We start from the raw sequence: 18,595 nt of genomic DNA on the forward strand, positions 1-18,595 counted from the left end.
ACTAATCCGATTAATCGTTTCAGCCCTAGTACCGATGCGTTCATTACCAGGGCGATATTCCCATTCTTTCAGATGCTGCTCCGTCAGAATTGTGATTTGGTTGCAGAACGGATTCGTCTTTAGAGAAGGAAGATGTTTCTCTGAGTCGGGAACGTCGTGACTGACAGCAGGGGCTTCAGATACACCCCCGGCGTGTCACTTTGTGTGGCTGGAACCTGACCTGCCGTCAGGGTTGTGTCAGAATCATCTCTATTCTGCTCCAGCTGTAGCTCTGTGTGGTTATGATCCGCTCACTCTGGATCGGATTCCTCATCCGTCTTTATTTTTTTCTCTCCTTTAATTAATTTATTTATTATTTCATGAACATGTCGTTCTATCTGTTCCTATTTCTCTCTCCCTCCCAAGTCTAATCTGACATTTATAAAGTTGCTTGGCCTGTTTTTCCATCTGTGGGAGAAGGAGATCAATTCAAAGTAATAGAGTTCTACATGTAGGGAAAGTGCTGGGCTTCAGAGTTCCAGCCGAGCATTTCCTCCGTGTTGGAGCGTAGGCTTGAGCGGTAGCTGCTGTGTGTTTTGGTGTCTCTGTGGCAGCAGACTGAGCTGTTGTTTCCCAGCGGTCAGGTGGCTAGACAGGAGGAAAGGTGATATCATCCGATTCTCTGCTGCTTACCTACGCTCACCTTGTTTTCCCCCTTCTGGTTGTGCTTTGGTTCTTTAATGCTGCTGTAGTGCTGTGCAAAAGTATTCAGACCTTGTGAACTTTTTTGTCTCTGTGTTTTATTGGGAGCAAATAAAACGGTCCGATTTATTTATTTTTTCTCTTTTTTTTGTTTAGATTTTTGTTAGAAGGGTGTTGTTCTTTGCAGATCCCAAACATAAAAAGGATTTTGCATGTTTGCTGTGGGAAAAGAAAGCCATCTACTTTTCAAACACTTTTGGGCTCATTTGAACAAGTTTATTCTCAGCTGTAGAAACAGGATTTGGATCACTTTTGTTCAAAACACTTCAATAAATTCAATAAAAGCTGATTTGAGTCGACAAATCAAAGTAGACTTTTCAGTAAAAGTCTCCGGATCAATGTGGTTCTGCTCATTATAAAAGCTTGATTATAAGAACATGAATACTTTCTGTTGTATTTAACATTTTCCACTGTAAGAAAATTATGTTCTTAATAGTAGGGGGCCGCACAAACTCAGTTTGAGGGCCACAGATGCCCATCTCAGTCATAAGGCAAATCCTGGAGAAGTCACTAGCCTGTCACAAGGCAGTTTGGAGGACAGTAGGGTTACACCAGTTGCAGTTTTTTTTTTTTTTTTTTTTTTTGACAATCACAGATTTTTAGTAAACCTGACATGCTGGTACCGATTTGTCTTTTGTTTGTTTGTTTGTTTGAAAAGTTGCTAATTATTGTGACAAAGTTGCTAACCTGGCATCAGTGAGGTAACTATTGTTGGCAGCGCATGTGCAGACATGTCCTGGTTGGCGGGCCAGTCAATCAGCCTTCTCTCATGGCAGAGCAAAAGGGTACAGTGGCTGACTTTCAGATCTTTACGATGGTATATATAACTTGTCTACTCATCCTTGCACAGCCTTAAAGTCTTACTTTCACGTGTCTAAAATAAGGCCTTAAATTTCTATATTTACGTTGCCCTTAAATTCATTAATCACAGGTCTTAGCAGGATTATTTGATGTAGTGTTTTTCTCGGGGGACTTATCTGTCAGGCAAAAGTCTGAGTTGCACGCAAACATCTTCATTGTCTTCTGTCACTTGAGGCTGCTCAGGCTACTGGCTGCTAATATACTCTTGTTAGCTAGCTAGCTTTTTTCCTCAAACACATAAGTGAACATTTATCAGCAGCTGGCTGGCTGACTTCTGCTGCCAACCTATCTAAGACTATAAACCTGGCCCTATGGGGTTAAGGCTGTGGAGAGCATGCAGCGTGATGAGAACAAAGCCAGGATCACAGTTGCTGCTATGCTTAATTGTAATGCAGCAAATTCCCCCAACCACCCGTTATATTTATAGATTTTATTTATTTTTTTTGTCTTAAAGTTCATTCAAGGTGGCATTTAAAAGTCTTAAATTAGGCATGCTGATGCCCTGTAGATAAGATTGGTGGATAAGATCTGTTTCTCATTTAAATGTCAACCGCTCTCAGAAGAATTAATAACATTGTGGACGATGTTATTGGTGCAGCCTTACCCAACAGGCATGTTTTTCAGCATGTCCGTGGATCCTTAAATTCACGTCTAAAACAAATGCCTTAAAATGTCTTGAATTAATTTTTAAATGTAAAGCGTTAAATATGTTGATCATAGCTCTTAAATTCTGTCTTGGCAGGGATATTTACTTGTATGTTCTATGCATTTATATTTATATTTTTTCTCACTGGACTTTTCTGTCAGGCAAAAGGTTGAGTCACACTCAGACATCTTTATTGCAGCTGCGGGTCACTGCTAACATTTTTGCTAGCTAGCTTGCCAGCTTTTCATTCACAATGGCCTCGAAAAGGTCTCAAAAAGTTTTACATTTGAGTTGGCGACCAGGATTCAAACCCAGCACCACAAATCGGAATCCACATGATGACTGATTAAGATCTCTAACCTTGCATTCGATGTGGAGCCTCTGCTTAATTCCTCTGGCTCGGCGTGTTGCCTGGATAACGGCGTTCCTCCAGAGCCTCTTCAGCATCTCCATCCCGGCTAAAAGCAGTCTTGTCGCCGGTCCTGCTGTGTCTTATTACCGCAAGCGTCCAATCCAGAAACACCGTTTATTAATGTCTCGCCAGGATCCGTGGCTGTGCCAGCACGTCCTGTCACCGCAGCAGCACATGATCAGTCAAAACATGTTTCCACACCCCTGATCACTATGACACGCTGACACCAGTGGCAGATATTTACAAACAAGGCAGAATAGAAAAAAAAAAAATGGAGAAGTCTCTTCTTATTTTTTACTTTCTATCTCAGAGGAAGAGGACTGAGGAAGTGTACATGAGCAGAGCGGAAGGTCAGTTCTTAGTCCTTACCCGGCCAAGCCCGACAAACATCTGTGGAATGCTGCAGCTCCGCCGTCCGTTCCTCCTCAGACACCGTTTCATTCACCTCGGATCGACTTTCGTTTTACCCTTTGAAAGTGACACAGAAAGCCAGAGGTTCATGAGAACTGTTGCTACTTTTACTGTCTTTACAGATTTCTGTTTTCAGAACACTGCAGCAGTTCTCTTGAAGTTTTCTTTTTTCGTTAAACCACTTTCTTTCAAGCAGATACAGCAAAGGGAAACGAAGGCAGCATGTTGAATTCAGCGCGTCCTTTTCAGCTGCTGATCATTTCCAACGTATTTTATTGGGATATTGCTGTACGCGATACGTCAATTAGTGCACAGATCTGAAGTTAAGTGGGAAAAAAAACAACCCAAAACATACATGGTAATTGAATTTGATTTAAGTAAAACATTTTCACCTACATCCATGGTGGAAAGCCAGTGCTGCACATCTCCAGTAAAACATGGTGGTGGCTTTATCATGCTGTGGGAATGCATAAATACAATTGAATTGTGAAAGATAACCTACTGGAGGCTGCAGAAGACTTGAGACTCGGTTGGAATTTTCACTCTCGGTTAAATGAGAGGATCAGCAAAGATTAATAGACTGGAAGATATGATTTATATGATTGCAGTTTATTGGTACAGTTAAGATAGACCAGATACAAGGTTTAATTGCACTCACTCTCTTGTGAGTTTGAACTGTGAAAATGTTTTTAAAAAAAAAAGTGAAACATGACTTTGTGTTGGCCGACTACATCATAATCCAGTCATACATATTAAAGTTAGTACTTGTAACGTGACGATGCGTAAAATTGTAAGGGACCGAAAACTTTTTCAAGATTGCACCATAGATTGCAGAGGAAACTTTTGCAACAATAAGCGGAATGACAACCCTAACCCAGAGGTCGGAAAAAACACACACACATACACACACCTCCTATTTCTTCCAAAAAGTTAATAAAAGTGATATCCTGCAGTAAAGTAGATATGCTTTGCTAATATTTGCTGCTCCAACACATCAGATTGGTTTGAAGGCAAACATGAAAACGGACAGATAGAAAGGTGGTTTTATGCAGATAGAAAGGCGCACCACTGCAGAGGCCTGTTGTCAATTTGTCAGAAAGCAAAATATTTTAGCTACAGGAAAAAGAAGGGGGATCTAATTAGATCCAGTTGTTCAGTTATTGAGCTCATCAACCCTGGTTGTCTCCCTTTCTCCGGTCCTCCCTTTTGCCGCCGCACAGGGCGCCTCTGCTCTCTTGAATCTTGCTAGCAGAGCATGCCATCTGAAGGCAAACGTGCCCACCAAGCTTTTCTTTGTCTTTGTGTTGTCGCCGGATCATCCCATTGTCTTCCCACCAAGCTACGAAACCGGCGTTTGCATTTGAGAGGCGACGGAGGGGAGGAGAACAAGGGGAAGCGCCTCAGCGGATGATCAGAGCGAGCGAACGCCGCGTGCGACGGGAAGGAGAGGAAGAGACGAGAGCAGATCAGAGAGCAGCCCCAGCCATTTGCCAGTTAACAGATGAAGAGCGGAGCAGAGAGAAGTGGGAGGAAAGGCAGTGACAGGAAAAAAAAAAAAAGAAAATGATTAAACGATCTTGTGGCTGTTTTTTTTATTCTCCTTTATCCTCTCTGTGAACATGACAGACGCAGAGAGATGCAGACGAGAGTATGAAGAGAGTTCCCCGCAAAATCTGGTTAACGAACAAAATGTTCCGACAAGTTACTCAGGATCTCCCGATCACGTTCTCCCCTTGTGAGCCGAAAACGTCCCACTTCCGACGACAAAACGAGAGGCGTCCCGGCCTCCCCCGTGTCCGTCAGCTCATGCCGCTGACAGCTTGGGTTTTAATTGCAGCCGTTCGTACTCGATACACACCTTCAGGGTTTGGCCCTGTTTTTTTTTTTTTTTTTTTTTTTCTTCTTCTTTTTGAAGAGCAAGCAGTATCTCGCTGCAGGGAAGATGACATTCTGAAATCCCTGAGAACCTGAGCGCCGAAGCAGGAGCAACAAAGACTGTGTGCCTGGATAAGCACCCTCAAGGAATTCCCAAAGGAGAGGAGACCCTGAGGCGAAAAGCGTGAAGTTTTCACATCAAACGAGTAAAGTTCGGATTATAATTTGGACTTGGTGCAGAAGAGAAATCATGCTTCTTTGCTAGAAATAATAATAATAATAATAATAATAATAATAATAAACATCACCATTGAAGGTTGTGAAACACTGGAAGTGGAACAAAATTAGGGGAAAATTACCTAAAAATCTGAGACGCACCGACAAACCAGCCAGAGGTCAGAATCAGCAGAGTAACTACAAATGTATTCAATGCAAGAGTAACACTTTCAACAAGTAAAAGTAAAAAGAGTGAAAAAGTATTTGAGGAGACGGCTACTCTAGTACTGAGTAAATGATCATAAAATCTTATTTACATTTTTTATTTTAAAATTATGACAAGAAACAGATCAACTATGAAGCTATGTCTGAATCCTGTCATTTTAAAGGGGGCGGTATCGTGTTGTCATTCCCTCATCAAAATGGAGTGTTGATTTGATTATTTCATGCATGTTTGAGAAATCCTTTAATCTCCCGTGGCAACCGTTCAGCTGTGCAAAACGCCTGGGTCGATCTGGCGCCACCTTCGAGGCAGTTTCCAAACTTCTGCCTCACAGATCACTCATACCCAGGACCTCCACCCCTCAGCTCCTTCAGACTAGCCAGAAGCGATTAGCAAAAACCTTTTGGAACTGCACATCTGCTGAGTTTATTATACCGGCTGCCTCTCAGTGCAAAGCTGGGTAAAAACGTTGGTAAAGAGTTCACATAGAAGACATGTTGTGTCCTGAGGGTGGAGTTTCAGAAAAAAACAGGAGTTTTTAAAGAGACAGACGCAATTTAACTAGGAGGCGTTAAATTACAAAGTAATAAACACCATTTTTATAACAAGTGAAGTTAACATATTTACTTGATTGTAGTATGAAATGACGCAATGTGCCTGAAAAATACACAAAACTGCCCCTTTAAAAGAAAAAAAAATTACTACAAATACAAAATAATGCAGTGGCAGAAGAAACATTCCTTTTCAATTTTTTTTTTCAATATAAAACTTTATTTTACTTCACCATTTTTAATTTCATCAATGCATCAACCAAACAGATCACAGGTTAAAGAAACATGCTTTCATAGGTAATGCTAATATTGGCACAACTTGTGCAAAGCTTTCCCTAACTCTTTCAGTTGAGGTGAATTTTGCTCCGAAAATTAAAAAAAACAAAAAGCTTTACAGCCATCAGGCGTCCCAGACCAGGCCTGTGGCCTAAACTTGAGGAACTTGTTGTGATCAAGTTCCTGTTGATTTCTTTGCATCAGCTGATTAAAACGTAGATGACATGCATGCACTAGGAATAGGCAGTGTGAGGTTCTCACTGCGTGATAAGCATGAGAATAAATGCCGCAGTCTCACCACAACGCCGTATTAGCACTGAAATTCAAAATGAAGACGTGTTGCAGGGTCCGACTGCCTTTATCAATAACAGAAAATCAGGAGCGTCTGGTGGTGCGGAGGTACAGCAGGCCCCCTGTACGCAGACGCTTTTAGCCGCCTGAGGTTAGATTGCAGACCTTTTGACCTTTGCTGCGTGTCTTCCTCCCTTCTCTTTCTGCCCACTTCCTGTCTGAATATTGCAAAATGAAGGCCACTAGTTCCACAAAAGCCTGAAAAAAATAAAAATAAAAAAAATCAATAATGCAGCCTGTAGCTCTGAAGAGCTTCCATAACTTTGGCTGACGAAAAATTGACAAAGAACCAACTAATGTTTTTAAGTGTGGATATAACAAATGAAAGTTTTACAAGTTTTCAGTTGGTTGTTGGGATAATTGCTCTGAATTTCCACAAAGGACACTGATAGTACCAGTAAATATCTTTTAGGTTTGTTTTTCTCGTCATGTGTTGGAAACTGTGCCTTTTTATTAACTTTTTTTTCTTAATATTCCACAGATATGAACTTCTCATTGAAAATGAAAATCCTTTTTTTGTAGTTTTAATCTGTCTCTTAAAGACTGAAAATAGAAAAAAAGTAAAATGGAAACAATTGTCATATAGTAGATCTTTAAATAAAAAAAAACCATTTTTTCCCCCCCTTAAAGCCTAAGTGCAAGTTTTATTTAGCTAAGCTGAGGTCAAATGTGTCTCTTTGGATGTAAAGGATGACATGGACAAATTTACTTAGTTGTTTTACAGAAAACATTCATTTTTCTGCTCTACAGAGCAACACCAGTAGCATAGCAACTAATTAACTAGATAAGTAGCTGAAATTAACCAGCTAGTTAGTCAGACTGCTTGCTTAGAGAATAACTGCTTTGTTAAAACAGCATTATATTAAATGTGATGGGTGAAAACAGCTTGATTTCTCTTTCTTTTTTTAACCTAAAACATATTTGCCTTCTATTTAGGTAGTAGAGTAATAGGTTGATTTGGTCTGTTCATTGAAAAAGCATTACAATATATAAGGATTACAGTATCTTAAATACATGTTGTTATTACGGAAAACCGATGGCTCAGATTTAATACACATAGATAAGTATATTTGTTGTCTTTTCATGGCATTTTGCAACATAAGGGAACCAAGGCCTGCTTCGAAACAGTGTGTGGTGAAGCTCTGCTGCCCCTTGTGGTGTAAGGGTGTCATTAGAAGATTTTCAGCTGTAGGGGTTGATATGAGGTAAACATTTTTCAACTTGTTAAACTTTTTACTTACTGTGCATCTCCATCTAGGCTCCTGTAGGGAGGGGCTGACGTTTTTCAGGAAGCATCACATTGTTAGAGTTTTAAGGTGTTAAAGTGAAAATCTGTGTAATTAGGGACTAGTCAAAGGCTTCAGCCTAAGAAAGATCACGAATGATCTTATCGGTTTGCCATAAATGCACATACGCTCTCTCTCACTCACTCTGTTTTTTTTTTTCAATATTACAATGCACCTATGTTAACACACTCACCCTATGTTGACACTTTTAATACAATAACCGACAAATATTGCATTTCAAACCGTCTTTTGCAATATTAATACCAAGGATGAAATATTTGATATATTGTGCAGTCCCGGTTGATATGCGCAATAGTTCACACGTTTCACACTCCTAGCTGTTAAATCACTCATCAATCCGTGTTATGGTTTCCCAAAAAAATCCACGCCTGACCCGGTTGCTCTGTGTGTGTGTGTGTGATCAGTGTTTCTCAGCAGTCGCACACACTTACTTACTTGGCAGCTGCTTGTTGTGCCAGTGTGTGGGTTCCTCACATGCTGTGGTGTGTGATCTTTTTTTTTTTTTTTTTTTTTTTCTGTGCGAGCCCGGCAGCAAGCAGCAGCACACTCCGGGTGTTTGCTGAATGCGTGTTTGTGTGTTTGTGAAGAGGGAAAGCGGAGACAGTGAGGAGCTGCGTCAGGTGCTGCTGTTGCTGCCGCATTAAGTTGGCCGGCACAGATCAGGGCACCTGTTGACATTTGAACCCCCGCCCCCAACGAACACACACACACACACACACACACACACCCTTTTCTCTCTTATAAACCCCTCTACGAACTTAGTAAAACACAAGTATCATGCAGCTCAGGCAGGCTGGCTTTTCAGGATTATTTGAAGAAAAAAGGAAAAAACAGAAAACACTTGAACAGTTTAAGTCAATAAACTGTTACATAACACTCAGATATTTTAAGTCGTTTTCTCAGAGATAAGCCATAGAATATTTAAAACACCCCAGTCAGTGTGCCTGTGCATGTGTGTGTGTCTCTGTGTGTGTGTGTGGTAATCTCCTAAGGTTAAAATCTGCACTATTGCGTTTGTGAAGAAGCTGATTCCAATCTGGTATGATGGCGTGTGTGTCGGCTGTACTTCTGCCTGCTGAGCCACAGATGGCAGCCCTCTCTCCCTGCTCACAGTGCAGATGTACGCGTGTGTGTGTGTTTGTGTGTGTGTGTGCATGCGCGCGTGTTTGTGAATGTGTAGTGTCAGGTTTTCTTTGCACGTGAGCAGAGGATGCTGTGTGTTTTTGTTGATGTGTGCAGACTACACGGACACATTTTAACTCCCTCTGCACACTTTCTCACCAATCTCAAGGCCATCTATCCCCTCGCCCGCTTTCCCCCGCTAATATGGATAAGCCGCATTTCTTGTTTGATTTAGTTGACCTTTATTTAAACTTGTTCGAGTTGAGAAGAAATTCTCATTTTTAGTAACAACCCGTTCAGCAAACACTAAAAACATGAGACAACAGAAATACGTCCAGCAGAAAACAGAAGAATGTCTTTGTATTTCTACCCCCCCATTCCCCCAACACCTCCGTCCTTCACCCCACCTGGGCACACACTGGAGTCAAAGCAGTGTAATTTACCACTTAGACATCATGACACACCTAGCAAACAAAAAGGCTTCTTTGCTCTTTGCGCCAGCATGTGCCCAGATTCCCCAGGTGTCTTTTCACAGCCTCACCTGGCAGCATACCAGCGTTTCTGTCCTCTGTTTGTCTAGCTCTCTGTTCTCCTGCAGGCGGCTGCTTGGAGAAGCTGTTTGTTCCTGCTTCTCTCACCTGTGACCTGCTTTTAGTCTGCTTCATGTATACTGGGCAGTTAAACTCAATAAAATACAGTCAAATTAACTTTTTTTTTTTTTTTTTACTCCTAACCCTAGACAGGAGTTTAGACAAAGTGTTGACTTGTCCTCACTTTCTCTGGCATTCAGTTTTCTCGAGGGCAAAAACCTACAAACACTAAATGAGTGTAAAGTTTTGTTTAAACTTGTTTTTTGTTCCTTAATGTAACAAGTGGCTCTTGAAAATGAGAACCTGTTGCTCATTAAAATGAACTTTTCATAAATAAATCCAAAATAAAAAATAACTCAAAAAGATCCTTTACCACATCACAAAACTACTTATCCGTGAGATTTTATTTCTGATTCCAAGTTTAGCTCACACAAGGTGTCCTTCACCGTTTCACTTTACCCGTTTCAAATCGCAGCATTCTGCTAAGGAATGCACAGTGGCAGCCAACACTTCTGCTCTGTGTGTGTTGTGTTCGTATCCCAAAATAAAGAAACTTCACCCCAATAATACCCATCAGTAATGCTAACCCGTTGTGTACAGAGTCTTGCATAAGTATTCATACACCCCCTGCACGTTTTTACATTTTCACAAACTAATAAGTTTATTTCAGAGAATATTAAAATCTAACAACTTGGCGCATAACTGTGCAACGGGTGGAAAACGATTGCTGCAGGATATGAGGAAATATACCTGTATGTTGCTACCTTAACTAGGATTAACCCACATTTTTCATTGTAATCCCTTTCTTTGGTATTATGCAATATCCCCACAACAAACAGCATAACTTTGGAACAAAGCCAGACAAAGCAGGTAAAAAAAAAAACGTTCCCGTGTTCAAGTTTAACGCTCTTCTTCTCGTCCCTCACCTCGCCGGTGAATTATCACCGCTAAGCCATCTAAATGTACTGTTTAATCAAAATCCCCTTGTCTCCTTCGAAAAGGCACCGCACTGTATTTGTGAGCTGAACCTTGCAAGTATCTTCAGCGCTGCACTTCGCGTATGACAAGCCAGCCTCCACAGCACAGAACTTGTCAGCATATGCGTGTAATAATTACAGTGCGAACGCGAAGAAGAATGGCTGCACTGATGTCGAGCACTGTTCTGACACCCTGGCTGGCAAATTACACCAATCCTCTGCACTCTCATTAGCAAAGAGCACAGCGAGGCACCGAGCGTTTAGATAGCTTCTCGTCTGTACCCGTCAGTGACTGTTGCTTCCTGCGCTCTAACCGGCAAACACGACCGCTGGAAAGTTATGACACTTACTCCCATGCTCTTTCTGATGACTGTTTGTTGCCTGAGTACTTCTGCAGCAATGCAGAAACTTTGCATGGAGACTGTTGCATTTAGAACATGGGACATTTAAATTAAGAATCAACACTGATTTAAGACCTGAAGAAGAGGCCTCAAGTCTCTTCTTCACAACCAGATTTCTACATGATTTGTTGGGCTTTTCTGTGATTCGTCAATACAAAGTGGTTCGTCATTATCAGACGGAAGGAAAAACTGCATGTCTTCCTTTCAGCAGGGTCAATGCATATTTATTTCAAAATGTTATGCTTTTCCAGACTAAATTTTCTAGATTCGCTTTCTTTTTTTTTTCTTTCTTTTTTTTAGAACATTTTTCTATGATTTGATGGTATTTAAGGACCACTAGTTCAGCTTTGCTTGATTTAAAATTTGTCTTAAGAGAAAACTGAGAAATGACAAATGGCCCTTTTTTGGTCACTCGAGCCCCGTTTAGTCCGCTTTAATCAAACTCCAGTCCGTGTTCTTAGGCATCATAATTTGGGAATAATACTGTGTGAGGCTTAGCGTGGTGGGGGAGCAAGTCAAGCCTGGTGGCCCGCCAGGCTTAAATACACCAGGGGAGGAAACCCTCCATCCCCAAGCTAAGCGAGTCTACCAGACTCTCTGGTGGGAAAATACCTTAAACGTAAGGTGAATGGAGCACAGACGTTCATCCCTGTAGACTGTTGTGGAAGCTAATGCTAACTGAGACATGTGGACTGTTCCCCCCCGCCCCCACCCAACCTGATAGGTGCCATTATGTCATAGAGGCAATCCGTCCTTCCTCCTCTACGCCTCCCACCCTCTCTGTTCCCGCTCCTCGTCTTTAATCCTCTGCAGAGTAGGTGTGTCAGATCACCAGCGTTTGGGGGGGTAAAAGACTCATATTTGCTTAACCAAATCAACAGGGAGGCAACCCTCCTTTATCTACTTCCAAATTCACTGCGTCCACTCTTATTCACTCATTTGTCACTTGCACTGTCTCCCCTCTCTCTCTCAGTCTCTTTCTCTCTCTCTCTCCTCATTTTGTGTGTGTTTGCTTGGGTGTGTGCCGGCAGAGAGAGGAAAGCCCACAGACAATGCTCAGCATTTTACCCTGCTGCTCTCCTTCCTTGCTGTTCGTCCTGGCTTTCCCTCAGCGGTTTATCTTTTTCTTTTTTCTTTCGCCTTGCTGCTGAGGTCAGACTGGGACAGGCAGGCGTTGTTGGAAGCAGAGGAGATCTTGTGTGTGTTTGTGTGTGTTTGTGTGTGTAAGGTAGTGTTTTGTTGCTGAGCTTATTGGCTAGAATGCCAGGGTTAGTCAGGGCTTGCCCCTTTGTTTTACACACAGGGCCACACAGTAAGCAGGCAGAGACACACTCGCTCTCAGCAGTGCTCATAAATACCTGTGAAGCATTGCTGTATTGACTCCCGCAATAGGCCTCCGCACAACTCGGGAAATGTCAAAGTCACAACCATGCACACCATTAACTGAAAGGATTACCACTAAACACATCGGATTCATGGAGTACCGAAGCGGTTTGGGAAGGCATGGAACACTGCAGAAACACAAAATCTTACAAGTTACTTTTTTTTTTCTTTTGCAGTTTCTAGTGCAAATGTCTCGGTGCACTACAAATAGGACAAGACTAACTTAAAGATGCTTTTAAGCAAGATATATAAGCTTGTTTTAAGCTGTTATTTCCTTAGTATTGATGAAAAAGTACTAATTCCAGTGACGGTTTATTTCACCTCTAACATGGGGAAAATGTCTTGTTATTAGTGAAATAATCTGGTACTTTTTGACCAATATTAAGGAGTTCTTTACAAAGTAACCAAAAAGTGAGTGAGTCAGTTCAGGGGGTTCCCAAACGTTTCCATGGGCCCCCAGAGAGCCTTGACTGGCCGGGGACCCCCAGCCCACAGACGATGCTAATATGCAAACAAATATCAACTTTTAGAATGTCCCTCCTCACTTTTATTCAATATTTATTTTTTTTATTTATTACATTTTGTTTGGCATAAATGCGTAAAAACTTTTGCATTTTGTTCTTGCTAAGATGGGTGCTTTGAGGAGCAAAGCAGATGAGATTTTATGAAAATAAATAAATAAATTAGATAACATTTTTAGATTTTTTTTTTAATGTTTTGTACATTTCTTTCCTCCTAAGCTGCCCTGGCGGCCCTCATTCTGAACAACACAGATATAGTTGATGCCACTCACCTTGCTTAGTGGAGAGGTTTTATATATATATATATATATATATATATATATATATATATATATATATATATGTGTGTGTGTGTAATTGATTTATCTTCCAGCCCAAAGTTACAGTAATTTTTCTGTTTTTTGCCTCCATTCCCTCACAGTGAGCACTTGTCCTGCGCTTTCACCTTCTTTCTGCACGGCGAGAGCAACGTGTGTACCAGCGTGGAGATCAACCAGCACCAGCCCATCTACCACCTCACAGAGGAGCACCTAGCTCTGGCCCAGCAGGCGTCCAGCCCATTTCAAGGTCGGTCTTCTTTTTGTTGTTGTGGATTTACTTTTAAAACACCGGTACTGCATTTCCTCTTCAAGTGTTTGCAAAAAAAAAAAAAATCTGTAATAAGTAACTGGGTGAACACTGTGGTTTTCTTGCTCATGTTACTTTAATTTGACTCTTAAAGCGGAGCACTGTAGCGTGAAGGCTAGACGCACCGGTTTGCTACAGATGAGACAAACTTTTACTGGTTGAGTCTGGAATATTGCACGTAGCAGGACTCGTTTCTGCACGGAGAGCATGTGTTGTTTTTAATTTAATGCATCAACACTGCTTTGGAATTTCCCCCGTTTCAGTATAGAGGCCAGCCGAGGCGTTGGTCAGATGAGACTAACCACAGTATCCAGTGGAAACGAAACATTTGCCTGGGTTTATCCAGACCTCTGCACCGACACACCAAGTCGTCTGAGGAGAAGCTTTTCATTGAACGGCACTCATTTAAATAAAATGAAAACATTAGGCTTCAGTTTAGCACGAATCTCATCATGTGTTTACTTGATACATAATGATTTGATCACTTAACCTCTGGAAGAAGGCTGCATATATTCAGCACTCGGTAATCTATTCTCCTCTAAAAATTAGAAACGTGTAAAATGTCGCATTCCATTTCTGGAGATGCACCAATCAGGCTTTGCTTTGATTGCTGATTTCTGTTTATTTCCATAAGTCTGATGTGTTGATTGCTATTCTCACAAGCTGCATTTCCATTGACCGCATTATTGTGCAAATTGGAATTGCGAAAGTAAATTAGCTAAATGGAAACACTTTTAATTTTGAAAAAAATGTCATGTTTTTTTTTTTTTTTTAATAAAACGTTTTTGCGCTTGGATGCGTTTGTTTTTCGGTCGTATTGAAATTAGTTTATTCCGCATCACATGACTTGTGGTCAAAAACAAGATGTGATTGGAAACACAGCAATTGCGAAATTGTTGTTTTTGTCATATCAACAAAGTTTTGCGCACATTAGTAATGGAAATGCACCCTAACGCAGTTGAAGAATTGGTACAAATTTGTTTTTAGGATGAGTTCTTAAACGGAAAGTGTTCAGCACAGCATTTTCACACAGCACAAACATTCCGCTACTTTTTTACTCTACAGACCTTGGCACACAGTCGTTAAACTTATCTAAATGCAGCGAGGATTTTAGAAGAAAGTTCTGGTTTTTGTTGCTGAGATTAAACTAAAAACATTCTCTAAACCAACACAACATGAAAGATTATACCTAAAATAAATCTGAAAGCTGTACACCTTTCTTTTATCAAGAAAAATATCTGAAACAGTTTTCAGGATACGTAACAAATTATAATTAATTGTTTTCTTCTACTTTGTTTTATGAAAATAATGTGTATTTAAATCACAAAAATTAAACGCAATAAAATGATTTTGCATTTTTAATTGGAAACAATGATGCTTTTAACTTTTTTCGCCCGCAGTCTAAAACGCTTGGACACCACTGCTCTAAGGCTAGCTTGAATGAAAAGTGGGGGGGTGGATGTGATCCAGGTTCTTTAATAGAGGCAGTGTTCAATGAATAAACTGGCCCATTTATTCTCCAGAGCTTATGATCATCTAACATATTTTAGTTTACTCAAACAGAAGGCATCAAAGTATATACTGTTGGTTGATGCCTTTATGAGCCAAGAATTGTAGGTGTTTTTAGTTTTAAGCATTTGGTGATCAGGGAAATAAGAAAATCTGTATTTTTTTTATTATTATTTCAGTATTTTACCAACTGATCACAGCCGATGAAGCAATAAAAAAAAAAAAAAAAAAAATTGGCCAATTTTGATCTCTGGTCAATTGATTGAGCTATTTCTTTGTATTTTAAATATTTTTCAGTTTTTTTTTTCTTAATGGAGTAATTGTATTTAATTTCCACAACAGAATCGCACTAAATTTCCCAATCATTTTTATTTGGATCCATTTTTCTTATTAGGCTGTAAACTGAGGGCAAATATTCCATGTAAGAAAATGCAGCCATCGTCTTTTAGAAAAAAGATTTGTCTTTTATTTTAAAACCTAAAAATAGAGCTAAAAATGATTACTCTTTAAAAAATTACAACAGATGTTCTGCAGTAGGTATCTCTCAAAAATTATAAAATGTCTTTTTCCAAAATAAACTGTTGTAAAATATAAATTTTCATAAAAAATTTGTGGCTCTAAACCCATTTTATTCAGCTATGCTGAGGGCAAAAATTGTCTCTTTGGACTGTTAAGGCCACAGACTCCTGTCTTGTTATGATGTGCTGAAAACAGCGGCGTCTCTAGTTAGGCCAGCTCCTTTTAAAGCCCAAAATGACTAAAAATATCAAGAAGGAAAGACTCACGCTAAATGCACTTTATTGGAACGAAAAATATTACCATGGCTGCGTTAGCCGTCTTGGCTGCTGTTGCTGAAGATAATGCACATATAATCTTCTGTCAGGCTGATTTTCATTACTGAATGGCTCTCAGCCAGTGTGAAAGAAAAGCCTGCACAGTCACTTTAGATTAGGTTGTGGTGTGGTTATAAAAAAAACAAACTTGCAGCTTTAATGATCTCCCATCACTCATCTGGAGCCCTGCTCTGGAAGTCAAAACTATGGCCAGCTTGCATCCTCTCATTTAGACGTCACGGTGTAATGACTGTAATTTACATTCTGCCCTGCCCTTACGAGAAGTGACTGACAAATGGTGTACTTTCTGGATTATATTTTTTGATGTGGCATTATTTTCATAACTGCAGCTCAGTTTTGCGTTCAACTTTTGTGTCAGAACACATTTTTTTAAACGTCCTTTTTGCTTAGTTACAAGAATAAAATAGTTTGATTTTGACGTTTGTGAATATCTCAGTGTTTTTTGTTAAAGGTTTCGTTTTGTTGCTCACAAACAAATTTATATTAAGATTTATAGTCAATATGTAGATTCTGCAGGAACTGACCAGGACTTAAAAAGGTATACATTATACAAAATTAAGACTGCGACTAACAGTTATTTTACTAATCAATTATTCAATAATTATTGTCTATTAATTAGATTTAAGAATTTAGCACATTCTGCAGATTTTTCATTGAACCACTTAAGCCTTTTTCATACAGTATCAGAGATGCTCTGAAATATGCAAATGAGCAAATAATTTAATTCATTTTTTAAAATATGAAAATAAACATTGTATTACCTAAAATGCAATAACTTGGCTTTATTTTAGTGTGAAGCTGAAACTACCACTTGAGGAGTTTCTGGTAGAACATATTTACAGAAAAGTGCTTTTATCTAAAAAAAAAAAAAAAAAGTATATTTTTTTTGTACAGTTTTGGCTTAATTATTACTCCGAGTATTTTTTTTCCCCCTTGCAAAATTATCTTTTGAGTCTTTATGCTGCAGTTAATGATTCATTGATAACTAAATTAGTTGACGATTATTTCAATAATTGTTTCATCACAATTAACCGATTAATCGTTTCAGCCCTAAACAATTAATTCACCAATGATGAATTGTACTTCTACTCTCTTTTATACTTACAATGAGATTTATCATTTTGAAACGGCACACTGATGATGCGTTGTATGAAAATCAGATACCAAACAGGAAACGGCGATGACTCAGTGAACTACTCAACCAAAAACTTAACCAGTGTAAGCGGAGGATTCGGGGGGAAGATTCTCTTTTGCTTCAAAAATCAGATGTCATTTGACCTGCGTGCCCAGTTTATGCACCGCTGACACTGGCATCTTAAAAAAAAAAAGATGTTTTTAATTATTATTTGCAAAAAATATAGCATTGTTTCACATTGTTTATTCTATGTCACATGCTGTTTGCACTTTAATTAGGTAAAGCACTTTGAAATTCCTTGCTGCTGAAATGTGCTATACAAATAAAATTTGATTGATTGATTGATTGTTTATTTGTTCACATTGCAATTCTATGTGTGTTATACTGATTTGACGTGATGGCTCGAAGCCTCACACCAGCATGAATGTGACTTTGGCTTGCCCGTAATATCAACCTAGTTGCTGCCAGAGTCACAGAGAGCGCGTTAAAGACATTACTCAAGGTGGTCATAAAGGTTAGAAGGTGTGAGTAAAGGAGTTTGGTGCGTATGGCTCTGCTTTCCATCACCAGCCGCTCTGCTCGAAGGAAATGATTGTTCTGGGCAGAGGGCGGCCGGTGCTTTGACCCTGGACGCTTTCATGTGTGTTAGTGCAAAGACTTGTGGGACTGATAAGCTCAAGTTCACGCAGTTATATTGTGAGGCTTGTGTGGTTTAGGTGTGTTCTGTTTAAACTGTAATTGATTTGGGATTTAGGTCCTAAACAGCGTTTATGTACAATGCACAGAGAGCAATAACAGCTTGGGATTCCACGTCCATTCACTGCTTCTGTTTTTGCACCAAGGGTTTGGTATCAATTTTTTTTTTCCCCCATGTCAGCATCATTAAATATCAGTGAATTTGGAAATATGATTAAATGCAGTTACTGAGGGCAGTTTAGTGATTGAAATCACACTTCTTTAAATGTCCTGACGAAACCCATTTTAAATGGGAAAAAATTTCAAGAACAGTATTTGTTCATTTACATCATGCATTATTATATTGCCACAAAGTAAAATTTAAAGTCCATATCGCCCAACCCTTTGTCCTCTTCTTTTCCAATTGTAAATTGTTAATATTTTTACACAGCCCCAATTTCCTTAATTTTTATAATCAACTTTTCAGACAAAAAGAAAATCGGCTAAAATCGGAACTGGCAGGTTTTTAAAGACCAGTGACAGAACAGAAAACCGTAATCGGTTCACCGCTACCAAATTCCAGTCTGGTTTTCAACCAGCTTTCACCTGGCAGTATTAACTTCCTGCTACGTGCTGCTTTAAAACAGAGAAGGTATTTAAAGTTGACATTTCGAGCTCCCTATATTGTCTTGTATTAGTGGTTAGGGTTACAAAAAAAGCACTCTGTGTGTGTATGTATATACATCAGTGACTTGCTGTCAGGGGAGGCCTCACCTGTCGTCATGGAAAATAATATATAATAATAAAATTATTTAAATTGCTATTTTCACCCTGTGGTTTGTACTATAAAGTACCTATCTTTTACGTCGCTTAACCAATTCTGATTAGAATCGGAAGTGAAGCCGGTGAGGCAGCAGCGAGCTGAGCCTCA

The 18,595-nt window shown here is 39.7% G+C and overlaps 1 protein-coding gene and 1 long non-coding RNA gene across 2 annotated transcripts in view; one reads left to right on the forward strand and one right to left on the reverse strand.

Moving 5' to 3' along the window:
• Positions 1 to 1,692: 1,692 nt before the first annotated feature.
• On the reverse strand, positions 1,693 to 10,233 carry LOC106935135 (uncharacterized). Its single transcript, XR_001421841.1, has 4 exons — positions 9,810 to 10,233; positions 6,370 to 6,377; positions 2,860 to 2,863; positions 1,693 to 1,704 (listed from the first exon to the last, which is right to left on the reverse strand). It is a non-coding gene; the product is annotated as an uncharacterized LOC106935135 (long non-coding RNA).
• Positions 10,234 to 13,262: 3,029 nt separating this feature from the next.
• The window catches only part of LOC106935134 (mediator of RNA polymerase II transcription subunit 13-like), a gene marked incomplete at its 5' end in the record, with an annotated part of 41,473 nt that continues 36,140 nt past the window's right edge, over positions 13,263 to 18,595 (forward strand). The window contains one exon of the mRNA XM_015015451.1: positions 13,263 to 13,431. Coding sequence (XP_014870937.1) covers positions 13,263 to 13,431 — 169 coding nt within the window. The remainder of the gene's footprint in view (positions 13,432 to 18,595) is intronic.

This window comes from Poecilia latipinna, unplaced genomic scaffold, assembly GCF_001443285.1.
Source record: "Poecilia latipinna isolate Pla-1442-1.1 unplaced genomic scaffold, P_latipinna-1.0 Scaffold1913, whole genome shotgun sequence".
In the NCBI taxonomy this organism is placed as follows: domain Eukaryota; kingdom Metazoa; phylum Chordata; class Actinopteri; order Cyprinodontiformes; family Poeciliidae; genus Poecilia; species Poecilia latipinna.